General features: G+C 44.6%; 1 protein-coding gene across 1 annotated transcript in view; it reads left to right on the top strand.

The window, feature by feature from the left end:
• The window catches only part of DNAH9 (dynein, axonemal, heavy chain 9), a 371,284-nt gene that overhangs the window by 8,834 nt on the left and 341,613 nt on the right, over positions 1–20,837 (top strand). Inside the window, exons 2-6 of the mRNA XM_011965684.1 lie at positions 804–1,000; positions 3,119–3,277; positions 4,357–4,487; positions 8,737–8,948; positions 10,894–11,127. Coding sequence (XP_011821074.1) covers positions 804–1,000; positions 3,119–3,277; positions 4,357–4,487; positions 8,737–8,948; positions 10,894–11,127 — 933 coding nt within the window. The remainder of the gene's footprint in view (positions 1–803; positions 1,001–3,118; positions 3,278–4,356; positions 4,488–8,736; positions 8,949–10,893; positions 11,128–20,837) is intronic.

The following is a 20,837-nucleotide window of genomic DNA, read 5'->3' as shown; positions in this document are numbered from 1 at the left end:
GGAGGACACTGAGCCATGCAGAGCCACACCGGGATTGCTCTTGGGAACAGGCTGAACGACAAGGGGCGGTGGAAAGCACACTTTGTATTAATAGGATCAAGAGGGTGTAGTGGTCCCTGGATCTCATTGGGGGATGCAATTTGCTGGTTTAAATCCCTCCACCAGCTGGCAGGGAACTGAAGTCTGCTTTTCAGGGATAAGCGGTAACTGTGCCTGGTCCTCTGGATAAAGAGTTTTTTGTTTTTTCTTTTTAATTTTTTTCTGAGATGGAGTCTCACTCTGTCACCCAGGCTGGAGTGCAGTGGTGTGATCTTGACGCACTGCAACCACCGCCTCCTGGGTTGAAGCGATTCTCCTGCCTCAACCTCCTGAGTAGCTGTGATTACAGGTGCCCGCTACCATGCCTGGCTAATTTTTGTACTTTTAGTAGAAATGGGTTTTCGTCATGTTGGCCGGGCTGGTCTTGAACTCCCAACCTCAGGTGATCCACCCGCCTCAGCCTCCCAAAGTGCTAGGATTACAGGCATTAGCCAGCGCACCTAGCCAATAAAGAGTTTTTTGGCTAGAGGACTTTATCCCCAGGAGCAGAATGGGAGGAAAATTTGTAAGCAGACAATTCAAGGGCCTCCCCAATTTATCAGATGTCAAGGTCATATATAATGTTCGACCCTACTATTAGGCCATCCAGCACAGTGACCTGCAAAAGGTTGTATATAGCTTTATAAGCCTTTTCCAGATGAGGCTTTCTTTAAGTTCTCAGAAGTGGAACGCCTGCCTTTCTTTCCTGTGCACCTCTGTTCCAGGTTGTTCTACCTGTCCTGGCCAATGAGAAGAATCGCCTCAACTGGCCCCAGATGGTATGTGAGGATGTCAGGCGGCACGCCCACAGCCTCCAATGTGACCTCTCGGTTATACTTGAGCAAGTGAAGGGAAGAACTTTGCTGCCTCTTCCAGCAGGCTCAGAAAAAATGGAGTTTGTGGATTCCAAAAGTGAGACAGTGTAAGTACTGCCAGTCTGGCCATATGGGCCTCTGAGATACGGGAGATGCTGGTTATCAGAATGTTTTCCTTACAACTTGTCTGTTCCTGACTCTGCACATCTCCTCGTTCTGCACACAAGCCTACTGCCTGCTCTGTTTGCCGACACCCTCAGACTGTGGACTGTGTGTTTACCCTGGTTACTCCCTGGCCCAGCCACCGCATGAAGTCTTCCAAGGCTATTACAGCAACATGGCCTTTTTTTCCGTTCAGAATCATTTCAGGGCTGAGCGCAACCACACTAACTTTCGGCATTTTGCTTATCAAGATAGTGTCTCATCATTGGCAAAGACCCAGGTCCAGTCTGGGAGGCAGGCACACACAGAATCTTTCAGCAAAGCTGAAACTTTCCAGCATTTACTCTTCCCAGTGTTTACTCAGTGCATAATGTCACAGAACTAACGCTGCTGACTCTTGTTACAGTTCCAGACCCTCCTCCCCCAGCAGCTGAAGACTTTACACGTTTTGAGGAATTTTTTTTTGTCTTTTTTCAAGTAGTAACAAATCTGGCTTTGTTGGGACCTGGCTTTGTTGGGAATTCATGCCTCCTGCCCCTGAGTGGGCATTAAAACCCCAGCTTCGTCTCCTTTTAGAAGTTAAATCCACCATCAGCTTCTGTTTACCATGCTGACTTTTGAGTTCTCTTCGTTTCTATCCCTTGGGAATTCTCTTCCCTTTTCAAGCCGGGCTGCATATATAAATATTAATAGTATATTTTGTTATATTTTATTCAGCATCTCTATGTACTTGTGGCAACAGATAGCCTTCCTACATGAACGCGGTCTACCACACTGTCAGGAGTTTCCCAATGTATTACTGTCAACATTGTGTACTCAGGATCCATTATTTGATCTGAAGAATAAGTAATGCATGCAACAGTAATGCATGCAATGCATTATAAAATACAACAAGGTACTTTATAATGAGTTTTTTCTATCGGAAGTAATTTCCTACATATGCAATTTGAAGTAATTTCCCAGTTAACTGGAAAACTTATTGTGGTTTAATAAAGACATCCAATCTTCAAAATAAATAAATTCCAACTACCCCTTTTCTAGTCCCTTTATATTTTAACTTACTAACATTCAGTGTGTGTTTGTAATCATTGCTGAATTTATCTCGGTTTGTTCAAGTTTGATAATTTCCCAAAAGGCTGGATCATTTTAGGGGAAGTGGGTGTCTTTTTCCTTTAATACCTTCCACAATCACTTGTGCCATATCATTTCTCAGCTAATATAAATTTAATTTAATTAAGTGGAAGTGGGTTTCTGACATAAAAATGTGAACTGTATGTCCTCTTTCTTTGTCATTGTGTCCTTGGTTCTTTGCACGTATCATTTTCAGTTAAGACTGTGAAAATAATGACCAAAATGTATTTTTAAGAAGTTAACCACTTCCAAATATAGCTAAGTTACTTTCTTTAGAAGTTGTATGAGGGGGAAAGTTTGGGAATTCTATTCTTCACTGGAAAAATAACGACCAAGTGAAATCATGATGGTGGTATTCAGGTGGCTGATTGGCAGCCTTGTGAAGGAGGAAATAACCTATTTCCTCTTGCTGCAGAGGTCAGAGCTAAGACTAAGATGAGGAACTCACAGGGAGGTACCTCTGGTTCAGTATAGAGACAAACGTTCTCTTTGGTAGAGCCAACCTACTGAGAAATGTGCTGCTTTGTGAAGTTGAGAGCTTGCTGTCACTGGTAGGATTCAAGCAAGCATCGGGTGGTCATCTGAATGTTTTCTGTCCAAGGTATTCCTGCATTCGCAGGACAACGTACTGGCATTCAAAGTTCTTAAGCTGGTCTTCAGAATACTGATGAGCCCTGAATCTGTGTGAAAAAATGTATATACACACACACAAGCTTTTTTTTTTTTTTCTGGAGAGAGGGTCTGTACTTTTCATTGACTAGTCAACAGAGACTATTATCCATAAAAGTTAAGAATGCATGGGCTAGATGAAATTTCTCACCTTTTTTTTTTTTCACATTTGGGATTCTGTTTTGGGGTACACCCAGGGTTATTTTCACATTTCAGGGTTTTTGTTGTTATTGTTGTTGTTGTTGTTGTTTTGTCTTTCACAGCTTGGATTCTATAGATAAGTCAGTCATCTATGCCATTGAGTCTGCAGTGATCAAATGGAGCTACCAAGTCCAGGTGGTACTGAAGAGAGAATCTTCCCAGCCACTCTTACAAGGGGAGAATCCCACCCCTAAGGTGGAGTTGGAATTCTGGAAGAGCAGGTAGGCAGGAAGGCACATGCTGGAACTCTGGGGTGAAGATGTCTTACAGAGAGTAAAGCTAGAGCTTGCCTGGGTTAAGCCACCATTGAGCCTGTTCTTCCCTGTAGGTATTTCACGTCATCACTGAGGGAGACAGCTCTGTGTCATTAGGTCAACAGAGTTTTTTGATAGACTGGGAGATGCACACTTTCCCCCAGATTCAATAGTCATTTTCCCTTTCCTGGGCTAACATCAGTATGTCTTCTCACATTTTTTCAAAGGCTCTTTGGACTACATGTAAAATTAATCAGCTCTCTTTAACATTTTTCTTCTAAGTTGTCTGCTCCCTTCTCCTTGAACAGTTGAGGCCACATGCACACACCTTTTGTAAAGTTCTGAAGACGGAGGGGTTTGGGGGAGTTGGCTGCAGTTGCCTTTCCTGTGCCCCGGCTCATCACTCGTAGGGCTGGAAAGTTCATCATCCAGGATGTTTGTCCAGAAAGGCTTCATTATTGCTCCTGCTCTTGCTTATTCCGCCTCCTCCTCCCTATGTCTTCACTCCTATTTATTATTGTGCTGATAAATCCTGTACTCAAAAGGAGACAGATGTTAGAGGCAGATGTGTCTGTCCTCACATGGAATGGAGATTATCGGTGTCACATGACCAGACATGCCTGTAGGGCTCCAGCCTTTTGTCTGTACCACCCTGCTGAGATGCTCCATGCTCTTGCCTGGCTTCTGATCATTCTGCTGACCTACTGCAAGGCCCTTCTCTTAGCACCCTTGCTCCAATAACGCCTCTCTCACCCTGACTCAACCTTACTGCCAGAGCTAATGACCTCCAGCTGCCAAGCTTTTTGAGCCACCAGATGGTCACAGCAGTGTTTCCTGGAGCTGCGCCTTTTAACCCATGTTCCCAGCTCAGGCTTTTGCCCTCACTGTGCTGGGAACAGATGTCCAGGCTGTTTGGGCTGGAGCACAGCCTCTGTGGAAGCACTCTGAGGCAGGGCTCCTCTCTTTCTGTGTGACGATGGGCCATTACAGTGTGACTGGCATTTCCTGACGCTTACCTGGATTCACCCTTCTTCCTGATATTGCAGGTATGAAGATCTGCAATACATTTATAATCAACTGAGAACAATAAAGGTGAGGGGCATGGCCAAGCTCCTGGACAAGCTTCAGAGTAGCTACTTTCCAGCTTTCAAAGCCATGTACAGAGATGTTGTTGCAGGTGAGGACCAGCAAGTGTTTTCACAAATGTGTTTGACTCAAATTTACTGTTGAATGATGCATTCACCTCTCTCTGTCTGAATTCAGCAACTTTAAGTCCTTATAAACTTCCAACCCAACACAAACTAGCATGGTGACAAGAACACCACATCTAGATACAGGAGAGCAGCTAAACAGAGCTATGCTGTTTGCAGTTCCACTGCTGTAGGGCCTTGGGCAAATTCACCTAGCTCCTCTGAGCTTTAGTACGTGTGATGGTTATGGAGCATACACTTCTACCCACTTTTCGAGGTCCATCCATGTGAGATCATACAGGTGAAAGAACTTATTGACTGAACACGGCAGTGTTCCTGGAGCTGCCCCTTTGTGTCTTTCAAACACTGGGACCACAGGACATACAGTTCTGGGGTGGCCATTATGGAGCCTGTGTGATTAACTCCAGTGTGGTCATGGAAGTCCATCTGTCCTAATCAAGGACTACCCTTGCAAGACAGCCTGACCATGCCTTCCAGGACCTGGGATTATTGGCTGGAACCCCTCATTAACTAAGTGCTTGTACCTGCCTGGCACACTGGGAACTCCTGGGTCTGGTCAGTGGTCTCTCTGGGCACTGTCTTCAGGGTCTGAAAACTACTAGAAGAAAGTTCTTCCATCAGACCTACCTACAGCTGCTGCTTTGCACTGTACAAATGCGTGTTGTTATCTCTCACCTCTGGAATTCAGGTCCCTCCACCTTTGGCTCCTTGAGAAATCTCTATTCCATTTCTGGCTCCATTCTGCATTTTCTGTTCCTACTGTCAGATGGGACTGCAATTTTTCTGGCCATTTGAGCACCAGGCAAGATCCACTCTTATCAAAATTGCCAAGCCAGCAAAGTCTATGATTAGAAGTAGGTAAATTTTTTCAGGGCTCTCTCTCCCTTCCTTTGGGGCACTGTGTATCTTCTCCCTTTTTCCTATGAAATCTCCTCTTTGCTCTTCAGTGTCACAGGTCAAAATGTACTTTTAAAGGTCTTTGTCATTTCACATAGTCAATGTTTAGGCATTCACGTATCTCCTTTATATGTGCTGTACATATGTACAATCTGTAGCACTGTATTGCTTAATATTTTTCTCTACATTGACTCCCAATTTAACCTAACTAGACAACATGAAAACTTTAAATCACTGCCATAAATGGAAAGCCGGTATCATTTGCCAAAACCAGGGCTATTACCATTTAACTTTATTTTTTTTAGACAGAGTCTTGCTCTGTTGTCAAGCTGGAGTGCAGTGGTGTGATCTCGGCTCACTGCAAACTCTGCCTCCCGGGTTCACGCCATTCTCCTGCCTCAGCCTCCTGTGTAGCTGGGACCACAGGCGCCCACCACCAGGCCCGGCTAATTTTTTTTATTTTTAGTAGAGACGGGGTTTCACCATGTTAGCCAGGAAGGTCTTGATCTCCTGACCTCGTGATCCGCCCGCTTTGGCCTCCCAAAGTGTTGGGTTTACAGGCGTGAGCCACCGTGCCCAGCCTGGTTGCCAAGTTTCTATGTCCATCTGTGCTGCTCTAACAGAATACCACAGCCTGGGTAATTTATAAAGAGCAGAAATTTATTTCTCACAGTTCTTGAGGCTCAGAAGTTCGAGATCAAGGCGCTGGCAGGTTAGGTGTCCGGCGAGGGCCTGGTCTCTGCTTCCAAGATGGCGCCTTGGTGCCACATCCTCCAGAGGAGAGGAACTCTGTGTCCTCACCTGACAGATGGTGGAAGGGCAAGCCAGCCCAACTCTATGTGAAGCCTCTTTGATAAGGGCCTTAATCCCATTCATGAGGGAGAAGCTCTCATGGCCTAATGGCCTCTTAAAGGTACCAACTCTTAACACCATCACATTGGCCATGAAATTTCAACACCTGAATTTTGGAGGGGTCCCATTCACACAGCAGCAATTAAGGATGTGTGTAGGTGGATATGTGTGCAAAGGAAGGCACACAAAGAAGGGCTGGCTGGAGCCAGTGCGCACTGGTTTGCTGTGGCTCATGAAGGGCTGCTGTATGCATTGTTTTAACCCTTGCACCCCCATTCTCCCAAGCAGCACTCAGCGAAGTCAAATTGGTAACCTAGAAATGGACATGGTAGGAATACTGGGAATATTTACACCATAGAAATTGGCCTATGCTACAAATAAACATGTTTGTCCTCAAAGAGTCTGTTGTTAAAGACTTTACAGCCAACCACTGGAGATCACTATGCACTTTGCTATTTATATTTACATTCTTTAAAAAGATATGAGCCCAGCTGGGCACAGTGACTCATGCCTGCAATCCCAGCACTTTGGGAGGCTGAGGCAGGCAGATCACTTGAGGTCAGGAGTTCGAGACCAGCCTGGCCAACACAGTGAAACCCCGTCTCTACTAAAAATACAAAATTAGCTGGGCGTGGTGGTGCATGCCTGTAATCGCAGCTACTGGGGAGGCTGAAGCAGGAGAATAGACTAAACCCAGGAGGTGGAGGTTGCAGTGAGCCAAGATTGTGCCACTGCACTCCAGCCTAGGTGACAGAGTGAGACTCCATCTCAAAAAAAAAAAAAAAAAGGTATGAGCCCAGCTCGCTCTCTCACTCTTCACACACCTTGTCATCCAAGGATATTGCATCCTGGGTAGGATGGTCAACCCTTTTCTCAAGTATTGTGCTCTTAAAAATCAAGGCAGTGCTAATTGGTATAATTAAAAGAGACTGTGATTTTTGAAAAGATTTCAAAACAGGGTATCATAAAGAGAAAGCTCCTATAGCATGACAGTCTCAGCCTCTTTTCTCTCAGCACTTACGGAAGCAAGAGCAGGCGCTCATTAGAATGACTGTTGGATTCTGAAATCCCCCACCCCAATACAGTGGTTCTAATATTCACCATCAGCTCCTCCTCTTGAAAATCCCTGCCCTAATCAATTTACTGTGACATTTGACTTTGCAAAAATTTGATTCACATACTGCTTTCCACAGCCTCATTGGGGTTGTAAAGTACAAACATACACATCAACATATTTTTGTGTATGGTGAGCCTCCATGAAGCCGAGGGTTCAATGTAATAAACTGTGAGTCGTCTTCCTTTTCCTCAGCTGGATGGGATTGTTTGTTTCGTGGGAGGGCCCTGGGAAAGTTATTTAGACCTTAATTTCTTCACTTATAAAGTACTAAAGTACTAAAACTGGCTTGCAGGGCTTTCTGTGAGATGGTAAATATCTCATAGACAGGAAGTGGAACAATTCCCGGCATATTGAAACTGCTTGCTAAATAGTGTATATTTCGAGTTCCCTTTAGGATGAATGCAGAGCTTCATCCACATACTATCACCTAAGACCACCTACTCCCATATGATACCACCTGATTATCTGCCCAGGACAGAACTAGCCTTTATAAACTCGCCCTTCCAGCTTAGTTTGTCCAGTGACCTTTTGCATTCCCTCTAAGTTGCTATGCAGATATTAGCATCCAGTGCTGCTGGATTTCCTAGTTTCCCCTGTCAATCACCACAAGACGACTGGTTAGATGCCCCTTTCTTTCCTTGGTTGTATTCAGAGGAGATGGTAAGAGATTTTCCTGGCTTTGAAAACCAGCAGAACCTTGCCATAACCCATTTATGTTAGGTCTCTATGCTGACTTTTTATTATTATTATTATTAATAATAAGACTCTTTATTAGTGAATATTCATCAGAGCCACCACCATTTATCAAAACACCTGCATTGGTCCAAGCACTGTGCTAGTTGTTTATAAAGATTCCTGTTGAACTGCCTTCAGCCTTCACAAGGACTCTTTAAACTGATTACAGCTCAGCCTATTTTTGAGGCTCAGGGAGGTTAAAACGTGCCCAAAGTCATACCATTGCCAAGTGTCTAGGCCAGCATTTGAAGGAAAGTCTTTCTGATTCTAAAACTTGTATCGTCTCAAAGATAGCAGCAAAGTAATTGGCAAATATTTACTACCTACCAAGCACCAGATGGAGGCTGGGAGGGCCAGGGAGAAGTCCATTTAGAGGAATGTTACAAGAGAGAACTCTTCGGATCATTATCCTAGTTGTTCAGGGCTCTCCAGTTTCCATATTTCCTCATAAGAGCTAGGAAGTTTTCTGGAACCAGCCTTCTCTCTGCTTTCTCAGTTCAGGGAGAAATTGTACTCATTGCTTTGCAGATCTTTTACTTCCCAGGGACTAGGGCTCCACCAGGTGGGTATTAGGCTCCAGATGGGAATGGTTGACCATCTCCAATTCCTTCCAGCTTTAGCAGAAGCACAGGACATCCATGTGCACCTGATACCACTCCAGCACCACCTGGAAACTCTAGAGACTGCAGAATTTCCGGAGGTGAAGCCCCGGCTGCGGCCCCTGCTCCACGTGGTCTGTCTGATTTGGGCCACCTGCAAGTGCTACCGCTCCCCCGGGAGGTTGACTGTGCTGCTCCAGGAGATTTGCAACCTTCTTATCCAGCAGGTGGGCTGCCCGGAGATGCCCAGCAACTGCTCCCTGGGGGGTGGTTGTCATCTAGTCACAGGAGAGAGACAAGTGTCCCTTTTTCTGGGCGGGGAAATAATTATGTTCCAAAGAGTTCTTACACTTGAATTACAGTATTTTACTCTCAGAAGCCAATAATTTAGAAAGACATTTTCAGTAATATTAGAACACTTGAGCCATCCTGTCTTCCCTTCCCCTCTGCCTAAGAGGAGATAAGTAGGGGTGGTGAATTTCAACCTCCTTAATGATCTATGAAGAAGGACTGGTAATGGAGTCAGCAGCAAAGCCTAAGCAGTAAAGCGTGCAGCCTCTGATGTCAGGTGACGTCAGGTGATGCTGTAACAATCCCTGGCTTTGCCACTTGGTAGCCAGTATACCCCTTGTGTGCCAGGACAAGTCACTTCCTGTTCTGTGCCTCACTCTCCTCCTCTGTACAATGGTGAAAACAAAACACCTTATCTCTTTTTGGGTTGCTGGGTGATTTGTGGCTTCAATGTGACAATGCATGTGCCCTGCACATGGTAAGATCCTGGTACCCATAAGCTATTGAGAAGCAGCTTCTTAGATTATGCACTTCATGCTCCTTCTTTTTAGGGACCCTTGTAGCACCAACCAGGGCAGTGTAAACCTTGAGGAGTATAACTTCAAAAAGAACTAGAGAGCCGGGCGCGTTGGCTTATGCCTGTAATCCCAGCATTTTGGGAGGCCGAGGCGGGCAGATCATGAGTTCAAGAGATCGAGACCATCCTGGCCAACACGGTGAAACCCCATCTCTACTAAAAATACAAAAATTAGCTGGGTGTGGTGGCACGCACCTGTAGTCCCAGCTACTCGGGAGGCTGAAGCAGGAGAATCGCTTGAACCTGGGAGGCGGAGGTTGCATTGAGCCGAGATCGCGCCACTGCACTCCAGCTTATTGACAGAGCGAGACTCCATCTCAGAAAAAAGAAAAAAAAAAAAAAGAACCAGAGAGCTTAAGGAGGTTTGGGTGATCTCTCCAAACCAGTTTCTTTTTCTTCTAAGGGGCTGTGTCTCTGAGAAAATAACGAACAAGCTTAATAAGTAACTAAGAATAACTAACGTCTGTGGGGTACATTGCAGGCTGCAAAATCCTGTTACCTTCATGATTTCCATCAATCATCAGATAAACCCTGCAAGGTGGGCAGGGAAGGTCTTATTATTTATTATATTCTTTAAAGATGTGGGCTACAGTTCAGGGAGGTTAACTGACTTGCCCAGAGACACCCAAACCAGGACCCCAGCCCAGGCTGTTTGACTGCTTCTAGGCTAGTGCCTTTCCATTACTCCATGTTTATCAGCCAGAACTCTTTTCGTTGAAAGTGTAAGAAAACCCAAACCAAAAGTAAGAGCAAAAGAAGAAAACATATTGGCTCATGTGCCTTGAAAGTCTAAGGTAAGCCTGGCTTCAGCCCTGACTTGCAATGTGGCCTTAGATGATGTCAGCCAGACACAGGGACCCACCCTGTAGTGGTGAAGGTGGCTGTCCCTATAGCTCCAGCTTTTCAGTTTTCCAGGTGTAAGCCTCTTCAAGACAGAAAAAGAATTATGGTCCAAATAATTCTTGTACTTGAATTACTTTACTGTTGAAAGCCAATAAGTCGCAAAAGAAGACCTGGGAAAGGGCACCTGCTCCAGCCCCAGCCAGCCCAACAAAGTCTTATTGTGTTTCCTTGTCTCTGGCTACTTGCCCATTCCTGAGCCCATCACTGTAGCTTCAGTCACTAAGACTATTTGGCCAAAACCCAGGTCTCAGTCCACATGTGGAATGGAGAGCGAGGTCAGATGATTCCTCTCTTATCCCCATGAAAAATATTACTTGGGCAATGATTCAGTTCAGAGTTGGTGTTGCAAAGTTACAGGATGTCTGCACCTGCTCATTGATACTAATCTGTTTGTATACCAGGCCTCTCATTATCTCAGCCCAGAAGACCTGCTGAGAAGTGAGATAGAAGAAAGTCAGAGAAAACTGCAAGTGGTCTCAGACACTTTGAGCTTCTTCAAGCAAGAGTTTCAGGACAGAAGGGAGAATCTCCACACTTACTTCAAAGAGAACCAGGAAGTCAAGGAATGGGATTTCCAGTCTTCTTTGGTCTTTGTGCAATTGGATGGCTTCCTGGGACGACTGCACGTGGTAGAGGTGAGTGTGCTCCTCACCTCAGGCTCCCAGCCCCAGACAGAAAGAAGCAGTCCAGGGGTCCAAAAAGTGGAATAGGAAAATGCACAACACAACCAGATAGCCAACCCTCCATCAGCTGGAATAATCCGTAATAAAGGTTCAATTGGCCAGCACAGTGGCTTACGCCTGTAATCTCACCAGCACTTTGGGAGGCTGAGACGGGTGGATTGCTTGAGCTCAGGAGTTTAAAACTAGCCAGGCCAACATGGCAAAATGCCTTCTCTACAAAAAATACACACACACACACACACAAAATAGCGAGGTGTGTTTGGGAGGCCGAGGCAGGCAGATCACGAGGTCAGGAGATCGAGACCATCCTGGCTAACACGGTGAAACTCTGTCTCTACTAAAAATACAAAAACTTAGCCAGGCATGGTGGCAGGTGCCTGTAGTCCCAGCTACTCGGGAGGCTGAGGCAGGAGAATGGCCTGAACCCTAGAGGCGGAGCTTGCAGTGAGCCAAGATCACACCACTGCACTCCAGCCTGGGTGACAGAGTGAGGCTCCGTCTCAAAAACAATAGCCAGGTGTGGTGGTGTGCACCTGTAGTCCCAGCTACTCGGGAGCCTGAGGCAGAGAATTGCTTGAACTCGGAAGGCAGAGGTTTCAGTGAGCCAAGATTGCACCACTGCACTCCAGCCTGGGCGACAGAACGAGACTCTGTCTCAAAAAAAAAAAAAAAAAAAAAAAAAAAAAGAGGAAGAAGAAGAAGGAGAGGGAGAAGGAGAAGAAGAAGAAATTGTTTTAATAAATAGTTGTTATTGGGATAGATCATCACATAATAGTGGTTCTAGTAGAAGTTTAGGAAATCCTGATCACAGACTCGTTTAGGAAGAAGGCCCAAGGAATCAATGAACTAATTCAATTGGTTTGCAAATTGCCCATAGCTTTTGAACTTGGTTTCAAATAAACTCTGCCTAGAAAGACTGACACTGAGCAAATCTCAGTCAGGCTGACCATTCCCACAAAGCTGGCTGCTTTGAACTTCTCCTCCTCCACTCCCCAATCTCCAAGGCGGCTCCCCAAAGTCCAAAACGAATGAGTCCCTGTGCAAAAGAAACATGACTTTTGCTCAAAGTTATGTCTTTCCCTCCATTATTTAAAAATAAATATGAGTTTTAGTTGAAGTACTAGGGTGAGAAGACATGATTCTTTTTCTTTGGATTGTTTCAATTCTCAAAACTTAATATGTTTAACAGGTCTCTCAACATTTTACAGCTATGTGTTTGCTGATTGGACTTGGAAGGGAGGGTAATGGGCCTCATAAAATGAAATACAGACTTAAACTAAAATGGATTTGAGAAATTCAGGATTCAGTTTAAGATTAAGACAAGAGGCCGGGCGTGGTGGTTCACCCCTGTAATCCCAGCACTTTGGGAGGCTGAGGCAGGGCGATCACTTGAGGTCAGGAGTTCGTGATCAGCCTGGCCAACATGATGAAACCCTGTCTCAACTGAAAATCCAAAAATTAGCTGGGCGTGGTGGCGTGTACCTGTAATCCCAGCTACTCGGGAGGCTGAGGCAGGAGAATTGTTTGAACTCGGGAGGCGGAGGTTGCAGTGAGCCGAGATCGTGCCATTGCACTCCAGCCTGGGTGACAGGGCAACATTCCATCTCAAAAGAAAAAAAAAAAAAGACAAGAGTCAAAGGGACAGAGAAAGATCGAGAATCATATGTCCAGCTCTCTTGAGCAGGTTTGGAGGGAAGAGAGATACGCTGGGAAGAAGCTGTGATGAACAGAGCAAACCATGGGAGGACAAGGACAGGAGAACATAAGATTGGATCTGTTATCAGTTCAAAAAGAATTGGTTCAGCATAACCATGTGCCAGGCACGGAGCTAGGAACTGAGATACAAAGATGACTGAAATGTGGCTTTCCTGTAAGAGGCTGGTGGACCTGCAGCCACCATAGGAGAAGGAAGACAGACTAAAAGAGGAGATCCGGGAGGAAAGACACAGAGTCAGGAAAGTGGGATATATTGAATGCCATCATAAAAGTGAGATTGGGCTGGGTGCAGTGGCTCATGCCTGTAATCCCAGCACTTTGGGAGGCTGAGGCAGGTGGATCATGAGGTCAGGAGTTCGAGACCAGCCTGACCAACATGGTGAAACTCCGTCTCTACTAAAAATACCAAAAAAAAAAAAAAAAAAAAAAAATTAGCCCGGCATGGTGATGCACACCTGTAGTCTCAGCTACTCGGGAGGCTGAGGCAGAAGAAGTGCTTGAACCCGGGAGGCAGAGGTTGCAGTGAGCCAAGATTGCGCCACTGCACTCCAGCCTGGGAACAGAACGAGACTCCAGTCTCAAAAAAAAAAAAAAAAAAAAGTGAGATTGATGTGTTACTGGGAGCAAGAAAGAGGGGTCTCAAAGCCCAGCAGGACTTTGACAAAAAGTGGGGAACACAAGAGAAAATCAGTTGTGAAACTGGAGTGGGAATTTGCCAGGGAAAACGAAGATGGGAAGGGCATAAAGATAGAGAAAATGTGTGAGAGAGAAAGCCAGAAGCTAGATCTTATGAAAGGTGCACCTTAAACCCTTCATCAGGATCACAGAGACTATAAATAATAGATTATCTAGCTTTATCCTAAATGCCTCTTTTTCCCTCAGCCGTTTCCATCACAATTGCTGTACAGCCCTTCACTCCTCCTGCACTCTGTATTCCTCTCACATCCACCACCAATTCCTTTGCTGCTGTTTAGTGAGAGGTGAGGGACACTCCAGCCCCAACCCATGCCTGGCCCGGGCTGACCACGAAGAACAAATTTCCATCACTGCCTTACAGCAGCCACGTGTGCAGGTGCTCCAGCCCTGCAGATGGCCCTGGGAATGGTAGCAGAGCATGGCTCTGAAGTGACTGCCTGGACAGGGCCCCCAGGCCCTGTGCACACGTGCTAACGATTTGACTTTGCATATAGACAGGTATTCTAACACCAGGGCACCTAATCTGCAGGGTATATTCGGTAAATATAAGCAGTAATGGCCACCAGCCTCCCGAGAGTCACTACCCTCACAATAAGTCCTTTCTCAGGCTGCTGCTGTTTTCTGAATCAAGGGCATAGGTGTATAAAAAGCAGTTGCCCCCATTTAATTAGAGGATGACATGGATGTCACCAAGCTCCCTGCCTTACTGCTGCTTCTTCTCTTGCATGTCATTCTGTCCTTGGCTCTGGTTAGCTTGGCTCCTGTGCCCAGCTACTCCTTTTCTTTTCTTTTCTTTTCTTTTTCTTTTTTTTTTTTTTGAGATGGAGTTTTGCTCTTGTTGCCCAGGCTGGAGTGCAATGGCACAATCTCGGCTCACCACAACCTCCACCTCCCGGATTCAAGCAATTCTCCTGCCTCAGCCTCCTGAGTAGCTGTGATTACAGGCACGCACCTCCATGCCTGGCTAATTTTTGTATTTTTAGTAGAGACGGGGTTTCTCCATATTGGTCAGGCTGGTCTTGAACTCCCGACCTCAGGTGATCTGCCTGCCTCAGCCTTCCAAAGTGCTGGGATCACAGGCATGAGCCACCACGCCCAGTCAGCATTTTTTTTTTTTTTTATGGTTCAGGCAGATACTTTCCTTAGTTTTTTCTTTTATTATTATTATTATACTTTAAGTTCTAGGGTACATGTGCATAACGTGCAGGTTTGTTACAAATGTATACTTGTGCCATGTTGGTGTGCTGCACCCATCAACTCGTCAGCACCCATCAACTCGTCATTTACATCAGGTATAACTCCCAATGCAATCCCTCTCCCCTCCCCCCTCCCCATAATAGGCCCTGGTGTGTGATGTTCCCCTTCCCAAGTCCAAGTGATCTCATTGTTCAGTTCCCACCTATGAGTGAGAACATGCAGTGTTTGGTTTTCTGTTCTTGCGATAGTTTGCTGAGAATGATGGTTTCCAGCTGCATCCATGTCCCTACAAAGGACACAAACTCATCCTTTTTATGGCTGCATAGTATTCCATGGTGTATATGTGCCACATTTTCTTAATCCAGTCTGTCACTGATGGACATTTGGGTTGATTCCAAGTCTTTGCTATTGTGAATAGTGCCGCAATGAACATACGTGTGCATATGTCTTTGTAGCAGCATGATTTATAATCCTTTGGGTATATACCCAGTAATGGGATGGCTGGATCATATGGTACTTCTAGTTCTAGATCCTTGAGGAATCGCCATACTGTTTTCCATAATGGTTGAACTAGTTTACAATCCCACCAACAGTGTAAAAGTGTTCCTATTTCTCCACATCCTCTCCAGCACCTGTTGTTTCCTGACTTTTTAATGATTGCCATTCTAACTGGTGTGAGATGGTATCTCATTGTGGTTTTGATTTGCATTTCTCTGATGGCCAGTGATGACGAGCATTTTTTCATGTATCTGTTGGCTGTATGCATGTTTTCTTTTGAGAAATGTCTGTCCATATCTTTTCTTGACTGTGTTTCCCTCTCCTTCCCTTTCTCAAATTCTTCCTCCTCCTTTTACTTGGTCCCCCTTTCACTTTGTTCTCTTTCTCTATTTTCTCACTTCCTTGATCTCTTTTTTTGCCCTGAATTTCCATGTTTTTTCATCTTCCTGCGGCTACTCCTTGCCCCCTTTCCTCATATTCCTCCCTTCTTTTATTTTTAATCTCCCAAATGCCCGCTTAGACGCATCACCCTTGCCCTTTGCCATCTTCCTCCTCCCCGAGCTCTTGCCTCCTGAGTCAGTGCAGTGGAACAGAGAACTATCAACTGTCCTCTGACATATTTCATGTAGCCCTTTAGTTAACATTCTGTGTATCTCTGTGATCGATGCCTGTTTGAAATGGGATTAATCTGATCCTCTCCAGTAAGGATTATCATGAACTTAGCCTTATTCATCTTCTGTTCTAATACAATCTGTGGCCACTGAGATGATGGTAGCTACAATTAATAAATACATGAAACACCAATGTGTTTATCTCTCTGCATGCTCTCGTCAAGGGTTAGAGTGTGAAGAGCTGGTTTTTAATCCCTGCAATTCTCCCAGATTTCATTTCTCTGATGTGAGTTGCTTTTTTATTCTGTCACTCTTTTTGCACAAGAGAATTTTGTTGTACAGATCCACTCTTCCTCTCTGGGTGCCTGCTAAATGCCAGAGGTGGGGGTGGCTTGAAAGCAGGGGTATACATTGCCCAGTATTTTTTGGTGTCTGCAGTAAGCAGAGTAATTGCATTTTCAGGATACCACTATTCTCCTCTGCCTTCTTATCACAACCATGATACAGCTAATCTCTTGTGTATCTCTTGTAGAGGGAAGAACGAGGAATAAAAAACTAAAAAATTAACATGTTTCAAGAACCTATCCCATGCCAGAGCCTGTATCCTTGCAAATCATCTTAAGAACTGGGGCCTGGTGCAGTGGCTCACGCCTGTAATCCCAGCCCTTTGGGAGGCCAAGGGTGGGGGGATCACCTGAGGTCAGGAGTTTGAGACAAGCCTGGTCAACATAGTGAAAGGCCATCTCTACTAAAAATACAAAAATAGCCGGGCATGATGGCATACCCCTGTAATCCCAGACATCCAGGAGGCTGAGGCAGGAGAATCGCTGGAACCTGGGAGGCAGAGGATGTAGTGAACTGAGATCGTGCCACTGCACTGCAGCCTGGGTGACAGAGCAAGACTCTCTCAAAAAAAAAAAAAAAAGAAAGAAAGAAAGAAAAGAAAAAGAAAAAAAAGAAATGGCTATCAGAATCTTTTCTTTAACAAATGAGCATAACCAGGTTGACACATAAATGAACTCACCCATAGTTACACAGGTTGGAGAGGTGTAGCTAAGATTTATACCCAGGGGGACAGCTAGTGGCAAGTACTGTTTTTGCACCAAACTTTGATATCGTACAGGGAGTTGTAGAGGTCTGTTTCCCTCCTTCCATCCTTTTCTCTCTTCCTTCCTTCTTTCTTTCCTCCCACTGTCCTGGTTTGAGGATCTCAAACTGGTTTTGTGGTTTTCTGCCCTTATACACTCTGTTCTACTTTTGTACACTCAATGTTTACCATACAATTTCTAGGTCTTTATATCAAAGTAAGTTACTCAGGTAAAATTGTAATTCCCATTTCATGAAAGGATCTTATCTGACTTTACGACTTACTAAGAAAATTCCAGAAGTCTGAAATCTTTGCAATTTGAATGCACCATCAAAATTCAAAGAGAAAAAGTGTTGTTGGGTTGCCTCTTGATTCCTTCTTTCATCCTGCCTTCCTGCTTAATGCATCAGTGCACACACACACACTCACTGAGTTCATTTTTGTGTCATAGAGTTATAGATTCTGCAGATTCCCTGTTTGAGTTTCTGCCTGCAGCCTCTTCCCTCCAAACAATGCAGCTTGGAGAGAATTCTCATTTCCTTTATTATAAAACTGCTGTAAAGCTGTGATTCATTTGGAGACAAAATGATTTCCTGCTGAGGCTTTATGCGAAGTGATTAGCAGGTAGATAGGTAATAAGCTGACCTAATATCCACGCAGCATTTCCTTTTGCTTTTTCTACCGTCTCCAGCCACTCTGCAGCCTCCTTTCATTCTGAGCCTAATTGGGTGACTTCCCTTTTAGCCCGGCTTGAATATGTGGTCACATAGGAGACCATTAGCCACATAAGGTCGGTGGCAGTCGAAAGGTAAAGAAAACAGTCTTTTTCCAAATGACCTTTTGAGATTTTCATCTATGAACGTCTGCTTTGTGCTCTCCCTTAATGAATTCCCAAGGTTCTTCTTTTAAGATGGGCAGCGCGGCCTCTCCTTTGAGCAGGGGGTTGCTGTCGGCGGGTCTTGCCATTACCCCTGATTTTGATTCTTCATCTCAGGGGCCAGAGCACATATTGAATCCTCCCCACATCCCCCCACCTGCCACCACCATTAAGTGCTGCACAGTTTTTCATAAGAATAGAACCTGATCAGTCCAGTAAGCAGCCTGGGACCCCAGTGCTCCTTGTTCTATCTTGAAACAAACACCCAAATGTCCCCATATACACCATTACACATATAATATCCATTAACCCAGTCTAGTGACATCAGAGTGATCACGGTTAATTATAGTGGTTGCCTTTTATTGAAGTCCTACAGGGAACTCCCCATAAACTTGGTAACTCCACAGCAACTTAAGTGTTATCATTCCCATCTACAGGTTAGGAAAGTGAAGCTTAGAAAAGTTAGGTGTCTTACTTTAAGCCACATAGCTAGTAAATGATGGAACCAGGGTTGTGTAAACTCTGGGTTTTTTTGGTTTTTTTTGTTTTTTTTTTGCCCTAGATCCTAGGTTCTTTCCACAATGCCATATGTTGTGTCTCTGAAGTGGATACTTCAGCCTGTATGCAACATGATGAATTTCGTGTTTAGTACTGTGATGAATAAAAACAGATATTTAAAAACTATCATTTAAACCTCTTATTGATTTAAATTGCCTCTTATCTGTTTTGTGAGAACTTTGAAATAAACAATGAAAAGAGCTTCCATTTACATAATTTAAGAATCGAAATATTTTGATTCTTAAATCAAAGATTTAAGGCTAATCAAAGATATAACCATGGTCAATGCCATAAATCTGGTGTCTATAGTTGTAAGACAGTTTCCCAGCTGCTTCAGAAACCTTGTCTACAATGCCTCCAACATCAAACTTACTAAAACTCGTTCAGTGATGGAGAGCTCACTCCCTCTCTTCATAGCCCATTCTACAGCATTAGATGATTGTGTTTTATTAAATGAAACCACAGGAAATGGGCATTTTTTAGGTTGAAATGATCCTATATCAGCAATGTAATAAGTTCAACCTGTACAGTGAGGTCACATCTGCTTCTTTGTCCCATTCACTCATTTGCCTTTATTCTGCCCTCAGTGTAGCACCAGGGAGGGTTTCCCCTTGCACTTGACCGTGGTCCTGTGGACATTGAAATGTCCTTCTTTATAATTCTCTTCTCTTGTCTATTTTTTTTTCACCAACTGCTCTTCAGAGGTTAGGGCGCCTAGCTCCTCTATCACCTTCTTGCTTTTTTTTTTTTTTTTTTTTTTTTGGAAGTATTATAGCCAAGTCAAAGAACAAAGAGCATATATTACTTCACTCAACAAATATGCGTTCGGGGTCAGGGCCTCTTCCAGGCACTGGAAATGCCGAGGTACCTTTGGGGCATTTACAACTTACTGGACAGAAAATAAGCAAATAGTATAATATAATGCCAAATAATATAATTCCAGGGTGTAATAAGTGCTCTGAATAAGCAGAAGAAGGGGATAGAGAGTTTGGGAAAAAGCTGGATGGGTGGATCTCTTTCCATGGAAGGGTGAGGAAAGGCCTAAGACCTTGAGTTGAGCACCAGATAAAAGTGTTGTCCACCATGTGTGTGTTAAGTTACATAAAACAATGTAAGTATCCCTCTTTTTAAGTGACCAGACTTTCTCCAAAGGTAGGATGGTTCAATAAATATTTCACTAATACCTAGGAAAAACTGAAGATGAAACACCTTCCTGTCACCTCCCTAGACCGTGCTTTAAGTATTCTTGAGAAATAAAATAGTCTAACAAAATTATCATCTGGGTTTCTGATGTAATCAAACATATCAAAATGCATCTCCCTTTTAAAATGGTTAGGAAGTATTTCCTAGAAATTGAAATTGATATCCACAGAATTATGAGGAATGAGTACCAAGGTTGCATTTCACAGCACAAGTATGACTCTCTCTATAAAACCAATTACAACTAAGCACTTTCCGAGAGACTTGAATTACTACTGAAGTCAATTTCATTTCCATAAAGTTCATTTCGGTTTTCTTCTCAGTATATCAAGTTGAACCTATTTTTAAAGAAAGACTGCCACTTTTCCCACCATTAGTGGCAAAAGTCCCTCCCTGGTTTTGGCATCTGTCTTCCCTGCCTTGGCTGGTGTCTTCCCTCTTCTCTCCTCTCCCACTACAGCTGCTTGCCACCAGCCATGCCCAAACACAGCTGAACAAAAACAGGCTTGTTAGATGGCTGCCCAAATCTGCATGGGGACCCTCCTGGCCAAACGGGGAAAGTTAGCCATTGTCCCCACTTCCCAGCGCCTCTGTCACTGCTGCTGGAGTTGGCGTCCCAGCAGGAGAAAGGAGACAGGCAGCCTGTGCTAGCCTGATGGGTTACCCACAGCAGCGGCCATGGGCAGTGAGATTTCCTGCGGTGATACCAGGACCTGCTGGATTTTACAGCATCGGTGTCGTAGTGCACCCCTTAAACCTCCAGAGTAGAGGGTCCCTCCCACAGTCCACACCAAATGTTGGCCAAAATGACACAAAGGGAACTTTTGCCGTCCTCTTTCCTGCCTAAGGGGCATGCACATGGATTGGAAGTCATGACAAGAACCGTATCTTGTTTTGGAGGTTTTGTGATGTTTAGGTACTCACAAGAGATAAATTCAATCTGTCCTGCTAGACGTGTTCAAGAGGAAGCTCCCATCCTATCGGAGGTGAAGTAGCTTCCATGGACTCAGGAGGGGCTCCTCCCCAAGGCTTCTGGGTTGTGCTGTCCACCTGTCATTGGACCTCAAGCACACCTGGGACACTGCCACATCAATAACAGCGGTGATACTGTGTGTGCAGACCTGGCCTAAATCCCAGGCTTGAGTTAACTGACTTAACACTCAGCATCATGCTACAAGGTGTTGTTATTATTCTGCAGCAGATGAAGAAGCGCAGCACAGAG

This window comes from Mandrillus leucophaeus, unplaced genomic scaffold (assembly GCF_000951045.1).
Source record: "Mandrillus leucophaeus isolate KB7577 unplaced genomic scaffold, Mleu.le_1.0 Scaffold732, whole genome shotgun sequence".
NCBI classification, from domain to species: domain Eukaryota; kingdom Metazoa; phylum Chordata; class Mammalia; order Primates; family Cercopithecidae; genus Mandrillus; species Mandrillus leucophaeus.
Note: the sequence above shows the minus strand (reverse complement) of the source record. Positions and strands in the feature narration are given on the sequence as shown.